At 46.6% G+C, this 18,453-nt stretch overlaps 1 protein-coding gene across 2 annotated transcripts in view; it reads right to left on the reverse strand.

Moving 5' to 3' along the window:
* ARNT (aryl hydrocarbon receptor nuclear translocator) overlaps positions 1-18,453 on the reverse strand; it is a 117,722-nt gene that overhangs the window by 79,122 nt on the left and 20,147 nt on the right. For both annotated transcript variants that reach the window (XM_077464239.1, XM_077464238.1), the window contains exons 2-3: positions 7,604-7,709; positions 3,777-3,824 (exon numbers count right to left, since the gene is read on the reverse strand). In XM_077464239.1, the coding sequence (XP_077320365.1) occupies positions 3,777-3,824; positions 7,604-7,709 (154 nt within the window). The remainder of the gene's footprint in view (positions 1-3,776; positions 3,825-7,603; positions 7,710-18,453) is intronic.

The following is an 18,453-nucleotide window of genomic DNA, read 5'->3' on the forward strand; positions in this document are numbered from 1 at the left end:
ACAGACGATCTGTCTCTTCTCTCCTCAGAGAACCGGAAACTGTGCTTACACACACAGATCCCATTTTTCGGTGTGCCTGAGCGATCGCGGGAGCCCGGCGGTGATCGCAAACGTCAGGCACTCGCATTGGCTCCGTGGGCGAGCAAGTGGCGCGCGGGCGCCCCTAGTGACCAAATCTGGAAGCGACGTAACATGACGGCGATTCACGCAGCCGAGCCATGTTGCTGTAGTAGAACTGCGGCGGCTGATCGTTAAGAGGTTAAAGAGGATTGTGCGCCGCATTTGGAGATTTCATAATTTGCCGCGTCGCGAATGTTAATTCTCCCTTACAAGCGTTAGTTTACAAGACCGACCGCTTCTGCTTCCGAGCCTGTGTGTTTGTACTTTGGACTTTTGTCCGACGGACTTGTGCACAAAGTCAGTCAACAAACATCTGTTAGGGGATAATTTGAGAACCTGCCATCCAACATTTGTTGGCGGAAAGTCCGACAACAACTGTCCGATGGAGCGTACACACGGTCGGACTTACCGCCAACAAGCTCACATCCAACATTTCCCGCCGGAAAATCCGATCGCGTGTGTGCGGCATTACAGTCCTGTCACCGGCGAGAATTCACCAGTAACATGATCACCGATATATAGGAGTCTCGCTTTCACTGGCTAAGCAAGGAAAGCATCGCTCCATTACTGGCGTAAAAGCGGCAAATTGCAGGTCACCAGAAAAACAGTGACATCACGCTCATTCGGCTAGCAAGGAAGCGCCACCTGCAAGCAGCAGGTGAGTGTTTAAAGAGGAACTCCCCCTAGAAGTACCCCTTACCAAGATACGATGACCTTTCACCTAGAATATTCCATGGGGAACTAGGAGCTTCCTCCCGTTTTTTCCTGTATGTCCCCTTCCTCATCTCCCGGGCGAGACACAATTGGCCGATCCCTGGCATGTGGAATCACACAGTCCCTTTTTATCAGTCCATACATGAGTATTTTTCAGCAAGGCTACTTACTTTTCCATTTATTTTTAACTTCCCTGTGTTTGTTAGTCACATTAGATCATTGGTTTTCTATATTCCCTTTTTCAGAACTTTGATGCATTCTGCTCCTGATGAGTAGCTATGAAACGCGTTGAGACTATTTCTGATGCATCTACCATACACTAAGAATTTAGATGGTTCTAGCACGTCTTACATTCCATTTTGTGACATTGTTCATCTTTTACATGGGGGAATTATATATAGAATTTCATTTATTGTGTCATATTGTTATATTTTTTTACTACGCATTGAACTTTTTATGGTTCCATGCATGCTATATTGTTTTATGTTATGCCAATTATAAACATTACTTGTTTATACCCATATGATTCAGTTTGGTTCCACCACGCACACCTCATTCAAAGTCCCAACCTCCCCTCCTCTAAACTTAAAGAGGAACTCCACTTTTGTTGAGAAAAACAAAACAAAAACATTCTTATGCCTTGTACACACAAAAAAATCCGTTGGATATTTTTCCGACTGATTTTGTCCTAAACTTGTGTTGCATACACACGGTCAGACAAAGTTGTCAGAAAATCCGATCGTTCGGAACTAGGTGGCGTTCGTTCGTTACGACGGGACTACGTTGCGGCTAGTAGCCAATAGCTTTGGTCTCCTAATTTGATCTGAGCATGCGTGGCACTTTGTCCGATCGGAATTCTCTACAAAACGATCGGAAAAAGTCCGATCGGATCTTGTTGACGGAAAATTTGAGATCCTGCTCTCAAATTTTTTCCGTTGGAATTTCCGACGGAAAAAGTGCAATAGAGCCCACACACGGTCAGATTTTCCTGACAATAAAATCCGATCGGACATTTTCCGTTGGAAATTCCGACGGAAAAGGTCCGATCGGATTTTATTGTCAGGAAAATCTGACCGTGTGTGGGCTCTATTGCACTTTTTTCGTCGGAAATTCCAACGGAAAAAATAGAGCCCACACACGATCGGATTTTCTGACAATATAATCCGATGGAAAAGGTCCGATCGGAATTTCCGACTGTGTGTACAGGGCATTATTCTGAAGAAATAGCTGTTGGGTTATCGGTGTCCATGTGCCAAGTGACTCTAAAGCCCCATACACACGATCAGATTTTCTGTTGATTTTTGTCTTCAGATTTACCCAAACCATGTAGTGCAAGTGCCTGCCTGATTGCATACAAATTGAAACTCCTCAGGTTTGACCTCATATTATATGGTTTTGGTAAATCTGAAGACAAAGATCAGCAGAAAGTCTGATAGTGTGTATGGGGCTTAACAGGAGTGATTTTCTAATTATCAATTAGCTGCTGCACTTGCAGGGTTCTGCACTTTCAGCTGCTGCACCAAGGAAAGTGGGAGGGTCTGCATCCCTTTAAGTGTAATTTCCCTTTGGGAGTATCTCACCAAAAATGATATTTTTGTTGCAGAGGATGCCCAAAATTTGACCGGCATCTTAGTGCAAACTTCTGAGAAATAAAATGTCTTATATTGGGGGGGGGTTTGTACACCATCTGTGTACAGAACGCCTCCAGGCAGCCATATTACATTGAATTTTACTAGGGTTGTCCTGATACCACTTTTTAAAGGCCGAGTACAAGTACCATAATTTTTTTTAAGTACTCGCCGATAAGAATTACCAATACTTTTTATTGTTTATGTCATCTGACAGCTTTCAAAGCACAATACAGACTATTGAGGTCTATGATATGGTAGCACTGAATGATGGGCTCTGATAGGTGGCACTGACTGATGGCTGGCACTGATAGGTGGCACTTATGGGTACTGACTGGTGGCTGCCACTGATGGCACTTATGGGCACTGATAGGTGGCACTGACTGGTGGCTGTCATTGATAGGTGGCACTTATGGGCACTGATAGGTGGCACTGACAGGTGGCACTTATGGGCACTGAGAGGTGGCACTGGTGGCTGGCACTGATAGGTGGCACTTATGGGCAGGCACTGAAATGCAGCAATAAAGGACACGAGATGAGAGGAAAGGATTTATTTTGCAATGCTATGCTGCCTGCGAAGCCCATCTTGGTACACCCTGCACTCAGCCACAGTAAGCAGCGGCGGACATCTTGTTACACCCAGCCCGAACTATATGGGCTGGGTGTAACAAGAGACCGCTGCTGGCTTTCTGCGGCCAAGTGCTGTGTGTACCAAGATGGGAGTCAGGATGTTAAACCGCTGATGGCGACACGGAACATCACTTCCGCTACCGAATGCGACTGCTCCGGTCACCACTCCTGATGGCGCATGCGGCTGCACCCCTGCCACCTTACACTGCTGGAGGACTCACTCTCCACTTCACCCTCTGATTTCCGGGTGGCACGCAGCAACGCCGCCTCTCCCAGGTATCAGATTAATCGGGAGCATTTGTGCGAGTTCAAGTACTCACGCAAATGCTTCGGTATTGGGACAACCCTAAAATTTTACAGAAAATCACAGATGGCAAACAAAGAGAACGTTTAATAACATTTAACTACAATATGACTTGTGTAGGAATTGTATATGATAGTGTTATATACATTTTTTATTTGCTACTTTTTTTCCCACTAAAGTGGAGTTACCCTTTAACCCACCAACCCCCCCCCCAACCCCCCGCTTTGTCCTCCATGGTGATTTTTGCAGATGCCAAGTTCTTAAGAACTGCAATTGCGGCCTATTAATACAGGAAGGAAGTCTTAAGATGGCCAACAAATAAACAGGAAGCAATCACAATTACTTTAAATATATAAAAAAAAAAAAGGAGAGAAGACTACCTGAGAAATTTATTGCCAGAATCATCGTCATCATCATCAAAATCCAACCTGCGGAGAACAATTAAAATTCACAATGAGAAATACGTAAAATGAAAACTACTGTTCAGCAAAATCTCTGAGACCATCTGCATCATCACACCCTCCCGGGATCTACAACATATGACTGTCATAAGCTGCTGTTTGCAGCAATCTCAGCGCACGGGCCCAACAAATCCCAGCCGTCATGGCCACTGGAATAAATAAACAAAAAACGAGCCCTAGAGCGTCCCTGAGGCCTCATTCACATAGATGTGAGGAAGCTGGTAATAGATGAGCCCATGGGCCTAACAAAGTTACATTCTATGGTTGCAACCTACATATTTACTGCCAACTCACACGGGTGCCAAGGCACAAAAATTGCATTTTTTTCCCCAGACATGCCTGGCAATGAAAAAAAATCTATTTGTCCACATCTCTACTTGGATTTACAAATCTGATGAGGAGGGAAAAATAAAATAAAAAAAAATAAAATAAAATATTTAATAAAAATAAAATAAAAATCAGATTTTTTTTTTGTTTTAACCACTTGACCACTGGGCACTTTTTTTTTTTTAACCAAGAAAAGGTTTATTGAACATATGCAAAAAAAAGATTACATAGGAGTAGTCAAACCAAAAACGGTGCAACAGGCACCAAATAACAGAAAAATAAGGATATATTCCATATCTGACACAGCATAATAGAATCGCAATATACACAGTACCATGTCCATCAGCAGCACACACATAGATACAGTAAATAAATCGCCCAGGTATACCCAGGGAAGAGGTAACGATCCCATCATCCAGAGTGATCCCAAAGGGCTAGTCCTCGCAGCTGTCTGCGCTCTCCAACCACCTATCCCATATTTTGTTGAATTTTAGCGGGCACCCTCTGTTGGAGTATATAATTTTTTTGAAAGGCAGGGTGCGGTTAACGGCCCCCCTCCACTGCTGGAACGTAGGAGGATCCGGCCTAAGCCACATTTGTGCTATCTGCATCCTAGCAGTAAAAAGAGTCTCCTGTAAGAAGGTACGTAAGTATTTACTTTCCTCCTGAAGGGGGAGGAGTCCAAGTACACACTGGCATGGGCAGAGCGTAAGAGGAGAACCCATATGATCATGTAGAAATTGTATAACCTGTGCCCAGTATCTGTGAACGGGGGGGCAGGTCCATATAAGGTGGAAGAACGTGCCATTTCTGTCGCCACATCTGGGGCATGTAGGATCAAGGTCAGGCTTATATTTGGCAAGGCGGTTGGGAGTCAGATAGGAACGGTGCAATATATAAAGATGGGTCAGTCTGTCAGACAATTTAGGGGATACCTCAGTCGACACCGCCAGCATCTCCTCCCAGTGATCATCCTCCACCCGCCCAATGTCAGTCTCCCACCTAGCTTTAAGAGTATACGCATGAGTTGTAGCCCGGGTACAAGGTGGAAATAAGTTTTCGGGGATCCTCCCCGAAAAGCAACTTTGCCAGTGGGAGGTCCGCGAGAGCAGGGGGTGCATTCCCAAATTGCGTCTGTAGGGCGTGACGTACTTGCAGGTATCGAAAAAATAGATGATTAGGGAGGCCAAATTCCTCCTTAAGGGCCTGGAACGTCTTGAAGCCCCGGTTAGTAAAAAGTTGGGATAGATATATAATACCTCTGCAGATCCACACTTTATAATCCGGTACTTGCAGCAGCTCAGGCAGTTCAAGGTTATCCCAAAGGGGCGTGTGTGTATGTAGGGAAGGAGCCTCAGATCTGGACATCGCCAACTGCCAAACCCGACAGTGGTGTGTGAGCATGCCGCGTCCAGGCCCCGAGCGATGGACATTTCTGTGTTTACAAAAAACAATTTGGAAGGGATGCGCGATCACGTCTGTCGCCGAGGTGCACACCAGATACGAGTACCGCATTTTATCGTACGTGTTGAGATAATAAAAGTGGGAAAGCTGGGAGGCCAGGTAGTACGCTTCCAAGTCAGGAAGCGCAACACCCCCAAGGCGGGCCGGACATTTGAGGGTCTGCCAGGCCAACTTGTGCCTGGATGAGCCCCAAACAAACGAATTAAGGATCGATTCCATGTCACGGAACAGGTGGGATGGCACCTGAAGCGGGGCATGCCAAAACAGATACAATAATTTAGGGAGAAGAATCATTTTAATAAGACCCAAGCGGCCCATGACCCCAAGAGGGAGTCTGGACCACACCTGGGTCTTCTGTTTCAACAGAGAAAAAATAGGTGCAAGGTTAAGGCTAACATAGTCCGCCGGGTAGCGAGAGCAGTACACTCCCAGGTATTTAATCCTGTCTGTGCACATAAGAGGCTGTAGGGCCTGCATCTCTGTGGGGACGGAGACATCTATGGGGAGAATTTGGGATTTGGACCAATTTATGCGTAATCCAGAGAACACCCCAAAGCGTTGAATCACCTCCAGCGCCGCCGTCAGCGAGGGGCCAGCGTCCTCCAGGTACAGCAGCATATCGTCCGCGTAGAGACTTACAACCTCGGACACCTGGCCTAAACGAAGGCCGCGGATGTCCGGGTGCGCTCTAAGGGCAATAGCCAGGGGCTCCACCGCCAACGACCACTGGGCACTTAAACCCCCTTCCTAACTAGACCAATTTTCGGCTTTCAGCGCTCTCACACTTTGAATGACAATTACTCATACAACACTGTACCCAAATGAAATTTTTGTCCTTTTTTTCCACACAAATAGAGCTTTCTTTTGGTGGTATTTAACCCCTTCCCGCCAAGCGTACGCAGATGTGCGTACTCGGCTTCCGGGGGTTATACCGGGACGATGCCCGCACCAAATCCCAGTACCGTTTTGCAGAGCGGGCGATCGGCTATCCAGCTATAACAACCGATGTTGGCTAAAAGCCGCTCGGCTGTTATGCTGGAGGAGCTGGAGGGGACGTCCTCCCCTCCCGCCGCTCTTACCGGTGCTCCGATTGATGCACGATTTGATGCCTCCGGCTGCTGGGCAGGGACTGGAATGAAGCCGTAAGCGGCTTCATTCCAGTCTCCTAATAGTAAACACGGAAGCGACGTCATGACGTCACTTCCTGTTTACTCGGCTGCCAATGGCGCCGGTTTAAAAAAAATATACAGTATTCAGAATCGCCGTTTTCAGCGATCTGAATACATTGAAGTGTAAAGGAGGGATCGGGGGTCTAAAAGACCCCCGATCCCTCCATAAAGAGTACCTGTCACCACCTATTACTGTCAATAGGGATGCTTACATTCCTGCCCCGCTCATCTGTGCTTACCCACTGAACCGCTCATCTGTGCTTACCCACTGCACCGCTCATCTGTGCTTACCCACTGCACCGCTCATCTGTGCTTACCCACTGCACCGCTCATCTGTGCTTACCCACTGCACCGCTCATCTGTGCTTACCCACTGCACCGCTCATCTGTGCTTACCCACTGCACCTCTCATCTGTGCTTACCCACTGCACCGCTCATCTGTGCTTACCCATTGCATCGCTCATCTGCGCTTACCCACTGCACCGCTCATCTGCGCTTACCCACTGCACCGCTCATCTGTGCTTACCCACTGAACCGCTCATCTGTGCTTACCCACTGCACCGCTCATCTGTGCTTACCCACTGCACCTCTCATCTGTGCTTACCCACTGCACCTCTCATCTGTGCTTACCCACTGCACCGCTCATCTGTGCTTACCCACTGCACCGCTCATCTGTGCTTACCCATTGCATCGCTCATCTGCGCTTACCCACTGCACCGCTCATCTGCGCTTACCCACTGCACCGCTCATCTGTGCTTACCCAGTGCGCCGCTTATTTTGTGCTTACCCAGTGCGCCGCTTATTTGCTCTCTGCACCATGGACCCTGCAGCCTGTGCGCTAGAACCTGGATTTCCTGAGGCCACTCCCAGAGGCGAGACATCAGACGCTATCTCTAAAAGAAATAAAAGGAACAAAAGAAAATGTTGTTAAAAGCTGAATTCCAGACATGGCAATCTTTACATTGGTCCAATTGCACCGCCACTACAGTGATCAAACACTAGCTTCTGGGTACAGTGCCAAGATGTGAATAGAGGAGGTTGCTCGCTCGGCATTGGGAGCCATTCAGGAGAACACTTTCTATTTTCTTTAAATTCACAAAGAGTTCACTGATTGGATGATGTGGAGATTCGAATGTCGCCACCTTGCCTCTGCAAATCATCCAAATCAGAGAACGCAACCTGTTCCCTAAAAAGTGCCTATGCTGAGAGAGCGACCTCCTGTGTTGAGAATGCAGAAGGGCAGCTGTTAGGCATCCGATTCTACATCTAGTGGGGATCATTGTAGTAGCGGTGCCTATTGCAGGGATTTCCAGCTATCACAGGGATCACACAGGTCTAGCACATAACGTACGTACCTACACTGGTCCAAGCTGGATCAATGTAACTATGGAAAGATACTCAGATCTAAACTTTAGCTTTAAGGGCTCATTTACATTTGCGATTCAGGAGGCGGTAAAACCCTGCGGTTGACCAAACGCTCCCCTAAGAGATTTCCTTTATTTTCAGGAATTTTCTCCTACTTCCTGTTTTGGTTATGGCTATGATTATATGAACAATGAGCACAAGGGACACCTTCCACTGGCTGTAAGTTATGTCCTTCGTGCTGATTTTCCTGTTATTGCTTTTGGCTGCACTTTAGACTTAAAAATTCTTACCCCAGCACATTTCAGTGCTGCTGGCTCCTGCCCTCTCAGTGCTGCTTCCCTGAACATCACAGGAAACGGTTAACAGCGGACAGTGCAGTCTCCAGTCAGTCTGTTAGCTAGTGAGTGGGGAGTAAGGAAGGGAAAGCGGGTGACTGCCTTACCTCCCTAGGCTATGGGGCTGTGTGTTTATATGGATGCACAATGTGTAGGGAGAAACTCTTGTTCTTGCATGCAAGGGTGCCTCCATGGGATGCTGGAAGAGAAGGGAGCCACAATGAAACAGAAAGGCAGAGGTCCTGGCAATGACAGGGGTCTCCAAACTTTTGAAACAAAGGGTCAGTTTACTGCCATTCAAACTTTAGTGGGGCCAGACTGTGGCCAGTGGGAATAGAAAATGTTCTTGTGTCAGTGGTAGAGATAGTGCCCCATCATTGGCGTCAGTGTGTGGAAAGGTGCCCCATCATTGGTGTCAAGGGGGTGGAAAGGTGCCCCACCATTGGTGTCAAGGGGGTGGAAATGTGCCCCATCATTGGTGTCAGTGGGAGGAATGGTGCCCATCATTGGTGTCAGTGAGTGGAAAGGTGCCCCATCAGTGTCAATGGGAGGAAAAGTGTCCCATCATTGGTGAAAGTGGGAGGAAAAGTGCCCCATTCCTTGGCGTCAACGGCAGAAATAGTGCCCCATTCCTTGGTGTCAGTGGGAGGAATTATAGCCCATTCCTCAGTGTCAGTGGGAGGAATTGTGGCCCATTCCTCAGTATCAGGGGAAGGAATTGTGGCCCATTCCTTGGTGTCAGTGGGAGGAATAGTGGCCCATTCCTTGGTGTCAGTGGGAGGAATAGTGGCCCATTCCTTGGTGTCAGTGGGAGGAATAGTGGCCCATTCCTTGGTGTCAGTGGGAGGAATAGTGGCCCATTCCTTGGTGTCAGTGGGAGGAATAGTGGCCCATTCCTTGGTGTCAGTGGGAGGAATAGTGGCCCATTCCTTGGTGTCAGTGGGAGGAATAGTGGCCCATTCCTTGGTGTCAGCGGGAGGAATAGTGGCCCATTCCTTGGTGTCAGTGGGAGGAATAGTGGCCCATTCCTTGGTGTCAGTGGGAGGAATAGTGGCCCATTCCTTGGTGTCAGTGGGAGGAATAGTGGCCCATTCCTTGGTGTCAGTGGGAGGAATAGTAGCCCATTCCTTGGTGTCAGCGGGAGGAATCGAGCCTCATCATTGGTGTCAGTGGGAGTAATAGTGCTCAATCATTGGTGTCAGTGGGAGGAATAGTGCCCCATCATTGGTGTCAATGGGAGGAATGGCGCCGTCTTGTCTGTGTCAGTGGAAGGAAACATGCCCCAATGTTGCTGACAGTGGAGGAAATAATGCCCCAAGGGTTGGATAAAAGCAAGCAAAGGGCTGCAGTTTGGAGACCACTGATCTAGAACAAAAGGCAAGGATTAAAAGATAATGAAGCCGCTACTGATTGACTTCTCTACAACCACCCTGTCGATCTTTCTTCATTCAATCAGCATCTATGGGTAACGTCAGTAGCTGGGTAGATTTCCAGCAGATCGGTGGGCGTTCTTCCATACATACAGGGTCTTTCCAGGGACAAAACATGGGAAAATGTTCATGTATTGCATATGTTTTCTTTTCCATTCTGTTTTGTCCCGGTATAAATTTTAACCAGCAGCATTCAAGGCCGGAGAAAAGAAACATTAACAAAGCAGAAGACGGGCTGGTCATATAACGCACACGTGTCATCACATTCTCTCCACCTGTTCCAATCACATTTAGATCTCCATTGCTATATATAACTTCCTGCAAAGGAAAGCGCTCACTGTTTACATTTTTTTTGCTTTATTTTTACTCCTTCATAACATTTACTCGTATTACACAGCATTTTCACATGGAATAAATGAGGTTCAGTCCATCTAAAAATCCAGAATTTAGTGATAGGTGGCGCTACGCTGAGACGGCCCGCGGATTAGTAAAGGTTTTGGATCCTTCAATGAAATTCTTCTGCTGTAGTTCCAGACAATGTTACCGTTCCCCTGCTTGGGACTCTTGGGTGTTCCCCATCTACCTTTGTGTGTTCCAGCCCTTCCTGTAAGATTCTCAATAATATAAAATAATGAAAATCCAAAAAGGCATGGTGGCAACCCCTCATAATGGGCACAGCAGGTGTACAGACCCGGGAACTCAGCACAGGGATGGTGGCAACCCCTCATAATGGGCACAGCAGGTGTACAGACCCGGGAACTCAGCACAGGGATGGTGGCAACCCCTCATAATGGGCACAGTGTGTGTATAGACCCAGGAACTCAGCACAGGGATGGTGGGAACTCCTCCTAATGGGCACAGCAGGTATACAGACCCTGGAACTCAGCACAGGGATGGTGGCAACCCCTCATAATGGGCACAGCAGGTATACAGACCTGGGAACTCAGCACTGGGATAGTGGGAACTCCTCATAATGGGCACAGCGCGTGTATAGACCCGGGAACTTGGCACAGGGATGGTGGGAACCCCTCATAATGGGCACAGCAGGTGTACAGACCCGGGAACTCAGCACAATGATGGTGGGAACCCCTCATAATGGGCACAGCAGGTGTACAGACCCGGGAACTCAGCACAAGGATGGTGGCAACCCCTCATAATGGGCACAGCAGGTATACAGACCTGGGAACTCAGCACTGGGATGGTGGGAACCCCTCATAATGGGCACAGAGTGTGTATAGACCTGGGAACTCAGCACAGGGATGGTGGGAACTCCTCATAATGGGCACAGCAGGTATACAGACCCGGGAACTAAGCACTGGGATAGTAGGAACACCATCATAATGGACACAGGTGTACAGACCTGGGAACTCAGCACAGGGATAGCGGGAACCCCTCATAATGGGCACAGCAGGTATACAGACCCGGGAACTCAGCACAGGGATGGTGGCAACCCCTCATAATGGGCACAGCAGGTATACAGACCTGGGAACTCAGCACTGGGATAGTGGGAACTCCTCATAATGGGCACAGCGCGTGTATAGACCCGGGAACTTGGCACAGGGATGGTGGGAACCCCTCATAATGGGCACAGCAGGTATACAGACCCGGGAACTCAGCACTGGGATAGTGGGAACCCCTCATAATGGACACAGCGCGTGTATAGACCCGGGAACTTGGCACAGGGATGGTGGGAACCCCTCATAATGGGCACAGTGTGTGTATAGACCCAGGAACTCAGCACAGGGATGGTGGGAACTCCTCCTAATGGGCACAGCAGGTATACAGACCTGGGAACTCAGAACTGGGATGGTGGGAACCCCTCATAATGGGCACAGCGTGTGTATAGACCCGGGAACTCAGCACAGGGATGGTGGGAACTCCTTATATTGGGCACAGCAGGTGTACAGACCCGGGAACTAAGCACTGGGATAGTAGGAACCCCATCATAATGGGCACAGGTGTACAGACCTGGGAACTCAGCACAGGGATGGCGGGAACCCCTCATAATGGGCACAGCAGGTATACAGACCCGGGAACTCAGCACAGGGATGGTGGCAACCCCTCATAATGGGCACAGCAGGTATACAGACCTGGGAACTCAGCACTGGGATAGTGGGAACTCCTCATAATGGGCACAGCGCGTGTATAGACCCGGGAACTTGGCACAGGGATGGTGGGAACCCCTCATAATGGGCACAGCAGGTATACAGACCCGGGAACTCAGCACTGGGATAGTGGGAACCCCTCATAATGGACACAGCGCGTGTATAGACCCGGGAACTTGGCACAGGGATGGTGGGAACCCCTCATAATGGGCACAGTGTGTGTATAGACCCAGGAACTCAGCACAGGGATGGTGGGAACTCCTCCTAATGGGCACAGAAGGTATACAGACCTGGGAACTCAGAACTGGGATGGTGGGAACCCCTCATAATGGGCACAGCGTGTGTATAGACCCGGGAACTCAGCACAGGGATGGTGGGAACTCCTTATATTGGGCACAGCAGGTGTACAGACCCGGGAACTAAGCACTGGGATAGTAGGAACCCCATCATAATGGGCACAGGTGTACAGACCTGGGAACTCAGCACAGGGATGGCGGGAACCCCTCATAATGGGCACAGCAGGTATACAGACATGGGAACTCAGAGCAGAGATCTTACCACTACAATCCTTGGGAGAGAGAAGACATTGCCAGGTGGTTTCACTTTCCAGCATCATTCAGAAACTGAAATATCAGGTTTGAGTATACGATCCCTAACAAAGCTTTCACATTCCAACGTACTAATCTAATTTCCGTCACACAGTCATACTCACACGCTAGGACCAGTTTAAGAAGAATCCACATTAACCTACCAGTATATTTTTGTAATGTAGAAGGAACAATGATGGGGGAAACCCAAACAAACACAAAACTTCAAATGTAAGTGGTTGTAAAGTCAGAAGGTTTTTTTTTTTTTTTTATCTTAATGCATTCCATCCATTAAAAGAGAATTAATGTTTTTTTTGGGGGGTTTTTTTCCAGTTGCAAACTTATCTAAGTAGATGCAGCATTGGTCTGATGCTGCATCATTTCCCCGATGCCCCTACACTGAGAACCGAGCGATCAAACAGCGCCGATGGCTCGGTTCTCACAGCTCCCCCGAGCAGAGAGCTGGTGACTGTCAATCGGCATCTCTCCTGCTCTGCTCCTCCACGCTCACTGGAGTGCTGAGCTGTGGAGGGGGCGGAGCTTCTATCTCTGGTTTCGAGCGGCTCGCTAGGAGGCTGAGACGGGTGTCAGTCCAGGCACCTGGCGGATCCAGACCTCGACGGATTCCTGTGACGTCAGCAGAGAGCAGACTTTCAAGGCCATTGTTTCTAATTTTTAGGAACGTATTAATGACTGGAATAGTACCACTGACTGGATTGGGGCAGGTCCAATGTGGTGCCTATATTTAAAAAGGGAACAAAAAAAGTCTTTACCAAGTAACTATACACCTGTTAGTTTAACTTTTATAGTTGTGAATATACAGGAGAGTTTAACCACTTGCCTACTGGGCACTTAAACCCCCCTCCTGCCCAGACCAATTTTCAGCTTTCAGCGCTGATGCACTTTGAATGACAATTGCGCGGGCATACAACACTGTACCCAAATGACATTTATCACATTTTTATCATTTTTTTCCCACAAATAGAGCTTTCTTTTGGTGGTATTTAATTACAGCTGGGAGTTTTATTTTTTGCTAAACAAAAAAAGATGCAAAAAAATAAAAATAAAAAAAAAATCATGTTTCATAGTTTGTTATAAAATTTTGCAAACAGGTCATTTTTCTCCTTCATTGAAATGCGCTGATGAGGCGGCACTGGTGGGCACTGATAGGCTGCACTGGTGGGCACTGATAGGCACAGTTAAGGCGGCACTAATAGGTACAGATAAGGTAGCACCGATAGGCACAGATAAGGCAGTACTGATGGGCACAGATAAGGCGTCACTGATGGGCAAAGATGGGCACAGATAAGATGGCACGGATGGGTGGCACTAAGGGGTACTGATAGGTACCACTGATAGATGGGACTGATGGGCACTGATAGGTGGCACTGGTAGATGACACTGATGGACATGGATATGTGGCACTGGGGTGCAGCACTGTTGTTGAGGCAGATTGTGGGCACTGATAGGTGGCACTGTGGGTACTGATGGGTGGCACTGTGGGCACTCATGGGTGGCACTTTTTATTATTTGGATGGACTGGCCGGGGGCAGGTGGGCACTGATAAGCTGGCCATGATCGAAACTGATGTCCCGATCACGGCCGCCGGTGATCAGCTGTTTTTTTTTTCACCTCGCGCTATCAGCGCGAGGAGGAAAAATAGCCGATTACCGGCTCTGTGTCACATGATCAGCTGTCATTGGCTGACAGCTGATCACGTGGTAAGCGGTCGGGATCGACCCCTTGCTCCGATCCATGATCAGGCGAGTCTCATAGACTGACTGATCACAGAGCGCGCCGCGCAGGCCGATCGTGCACGGGACGACGTCAATAGATGTAGTCCCGGCAAAGCAGGTCCGCGTTGTAGCCGTCATTCGGCTATAGCGCGGATCTCTAGTGGTTAATAAAAGACCACATAGATGAGTTCTTGCTGGAAAAACATATTTTAAGCAACAGACAGCATGGGTTCATGAAACACGTTGTCAAACAAATCTGAATTTTTTTTTTATTTTTATTTTTTTAATATATAGTCTTTATTTAATGTTTTCGGACGTACAAAACATATATGAATGCGAGCGAGAGAATTTTTTTATAGAAACAGTAATAATAATAATAGAACCCCCCAAAAAAAGGGGGGGTTATCATTTACAAGATATTTAACCATTAACGAGGTTCCGTGAGCCCCATCAGATCATGTATGTGTGCGGCTGCAGTGCTTGTAGAAGTGGCTTTTGCTTAGCTGGGTGAGGTTTCTCTTTATGTTTTTACAATGACACGTGAACATTTAAATACATAATTGCAAATACGATTACTATCCTCTTGATAGAAAAGTAAATAGTATATCAAGTTTACTAATCCTTTAAACCTCTTTATAGCTGAACTAAAATGTCTATATGACAGAAAGACTTTATAACTGGGAGGATTTCTCAGAGACGAGTACTGTAAATCCGTCTGATTAAAGCGCCAATCAGTATTGATAATACTAAGCTAAGCAGGGCGATAACTTCTCCGCAGAATGTGGAAACCTTCCAAAAATATCTGAACAAATGAATGGGGTGGGCAACTACATGGCAAATGAGATTCAATGTAGAAAAATGTAAAATAATGCATTTGGGTGGCAAAAATCTGAATGCAATCTATACACTGGGGGGGAGAGAACCTCTGGGGGAGTATAGGATGGAAAAGGACCTGGGGGTCCTAGTAGATGATCGGCTCAGCAATGGAATGCAATGCCAAGCTGCTGCTAACAAAGCAAACAGAATATTGACATTAAAAAGGGAATCGACTCCAGAGATAAAACGATAATTCTCCCGCTCTACAAGACTCCGGTCCGGCAGCACCTGGACTATGTTGTCCGGGTCTGGGCACCAGTCCTCAGGAAGGATGTACTGGAAATGGAGCGACTACAAAGAAGGGCAACAAAGCTAATAAAGGGTCTGGAGGATATTAGTTATGTGGAAAGGTTGTGAGCATTGAACTTATTCTCTCTGAAGAAGAGACGCTTGAGAGGGGATATGATTTCAATATACAAATACCGTACTGGTGACCCCACAATAGGGAGAAAACTTTTTCGCAGAAGGGAGTTTAACAAGACATGTGGCCACTCATTAAAATAAGAAAAGAGGTTTAACCTTAAACTACGTACAGGGTTCTTTACTGTAAGAGCGGATGTGGAATTGCCTTCCACAGTCGGTGGTCTCAGCGGGAGGCATTGATAGTTTCAAGAAACTATTAGATAAACACCTGAACGACCACAACATACAGGGATATACAATGTAATACTGACATACATACAAGTCCAACCCATGTGTGTGATTATGTCTTTTTTTTTTAACCTCACCTACTATGTGACTATGGAGTGCAATAGGATTTGCAGAAAAATGCAGGTCTACATGAAAGGCGCAATACTGTTATAAAGGGAATGAGTACTGACTCTTTCTACATTTGGTCTTTATTAGTTAATCACGTAACCACTAGGCATCCGCGCTATAGCCGAAAGACGGCTACAGCGCAGCGCCCAATTTCCGGGAGGGTGTCCCTGGACATCCTCCTGTTAACTTCCCCGATGCGCACCGCAACGGCGAAATTCTGTGTTGGCTGTGTCCCTTGGACACAGCCAATCACAGATTGTGCTAAATGACCAACCACAGCGGCCATTTAGCACTCGATCTGAGTGTCCAATGAGAGATGATCTCATATGTCACACAGAGACAGTATGTGAGGGGGGAGAGCTTCCTGCTGCATCGCAAGTGTAAAAAATAAATAAATAAAAGAACATACAGTGCCCACAGTACCCGTCAGTGCCATCTGTCCCCGGTGCCACCTATCAGTGCCAACTGTTCACAGTGCCACATCAATGTCACATGTCATCAGTGCCATCCGTCACCAGTGCCACCTATTAGTGCCATCTGTCACCAGTGCCACCTCAGTATCACGTATCAGTGCCACATATTAGTGGCATCTGTCATCAGTGCCACCTATTGCCACTAATACATGGCACTGATGACAGACGGCACTAATACATGGCACTAATGACACATGACACTGACAGGTGGCACTGATGACATGTGACGCTGATGACAGATGGCACTAATGTGGCACTGATGAAACGTGACACTGATGACAGATGGCACTAATACGTCAGTGTCACGTGTCATCAGTGGCACATATTAGTGCCATCTGTCATCAGTGCCACATGTCAGTGTCACGTGCCATCAGTGCCACGTATTAATGCCACCTGTCATCAGTGCCACATATTAGTGCCATCTGTCATCAGTGCCACATATTAGTGCCATCTGTCATCAGTGCCACGTGTCATTGTCCTGGTGCTCCAGGGCCTTCAAACCTGTAATAGGTAGTCAACAAGTTAGATGTGTAATTTATGCTCCTAAAACACATGACGGTGCTCCCTGCATGTTGGGCCTCTCTATGTGGCCAGGCTGTAAAAAAGTCCCACACATGTGGTATCTTTATACCGTACTCAGGAGGAGTAGCAGCAGAATGTATTTTGGGGTGTCATCTGTGGTATACACATGCCATGTGAGAGAAATAACCTATTACAATGACAATTTTGTGGGGGAAATTTTTTTTTTTAATTTTGCAAAGAATTGTGGGAAAAAAATGACGACACCAAAAACCTCACCATGCCTCTTACTAAATACCTTGGAATGTCTACTTTCAAAAAAGGCGTCATTTGGGGGGTATTTGTACTTTCCTGGCTTGTTCGGGTCTCAAGAAATGAGATAGGCCACCAGTACATCAGGTGTGATCAATTTTTGATTGTAGACAAGCTTGTAGACTCTCTAACTTTCACAAAGACCAAATAATATCCAATAATTTGGGTTATTTTTACCAAAGATATGTAGAAGTATAAATTATGGCAAAAATTTTAGAAGAAAAAATAATAATTTGCTAAATTTTATCACAGAAGCAAAGAAAAATGTGTTTTTTTTCTTCACAATTTTCAGTCTTTTTTCATTTATAGCGCAAAAAACAAAACAAAACACACAACAACCCAGAGGTGATCAAATACCACCAACAGAAAGCTCTATTTGTATGAAAAAAAAAAGACGAAAAATTCATTTGGGTACAGTGTTACATGACTGAGTAATTGTCCTTCAAAGTGTTTAGAGCACCGAAAGCTGAAAATTGGTCTGTTCCCATGAGGGGGGTTTAAGTGCCCAGTAGGCAAGTGGTTAAGGACCGAGCCTCTTTCTGAGATTTGTTGTTTACAAGTTAAAAACAGGTTTTTTTGCTATAAAATTACTAAGAACCCCCAAACATATTTTTTTTTCTAACACCCTGGAGAATAAAATGGCGTTGCAACACTTTCTGTCACACCGTATTTGCACAGCGGTCTTACAAGCGCACTTTTTTTGGAAAAAATTCACTTTTTTGAATTAAAAAATAAGACAACAGAAAAGTTAGCCCAATTTTTTTTTTTATATTATGAAAGATGTTACGGCGAGTAAATTGATACCCAACATGTCACGCTTCAAAATTGCGGCGGCAAACTTTTACCCTTAAAAATCTCCATAGGCGACGTTAAAAAAAAATTCTACAGGTTGCGTGTTTTGAGTTACAGAGGTCAAGGGCTAGAATTATTGCTCTCGCTCTGCCGATCGCGGCGATACCTCAAATGTGTGGTTTGAACTCCGTTTTCATATGTGGGGCTACTCACGTATGCGTTCGCTTCTGCACGTGAGCTCGGCGGGACGGGCGCATTTAAAAAAAAAACATTTTTTCCTTATAAACCTTTGTTTATTTTTACACTGTTTAAAAAAATAAAAATAAAAATTGTGTCACTTTTATTCCT

The sequence above is a fragment of the Lithobates pipiens genome, unplaced genomic scaffold, assembly GCF_037356315.1.
Source record: "Lithobates pipiens isolate NorthernLeopardFrog02 unplaced genomic scaffold, aLitPip1_a1.2 Scaffold_30, whole genome shotgun sequence".
In the NCBI taxonomy this organism is placed as follows: Eukaryota; Metazoa; Chordata; class Amphibia; order Anura; family Ranidae; genus Lithobates; species Lithobates pipiens.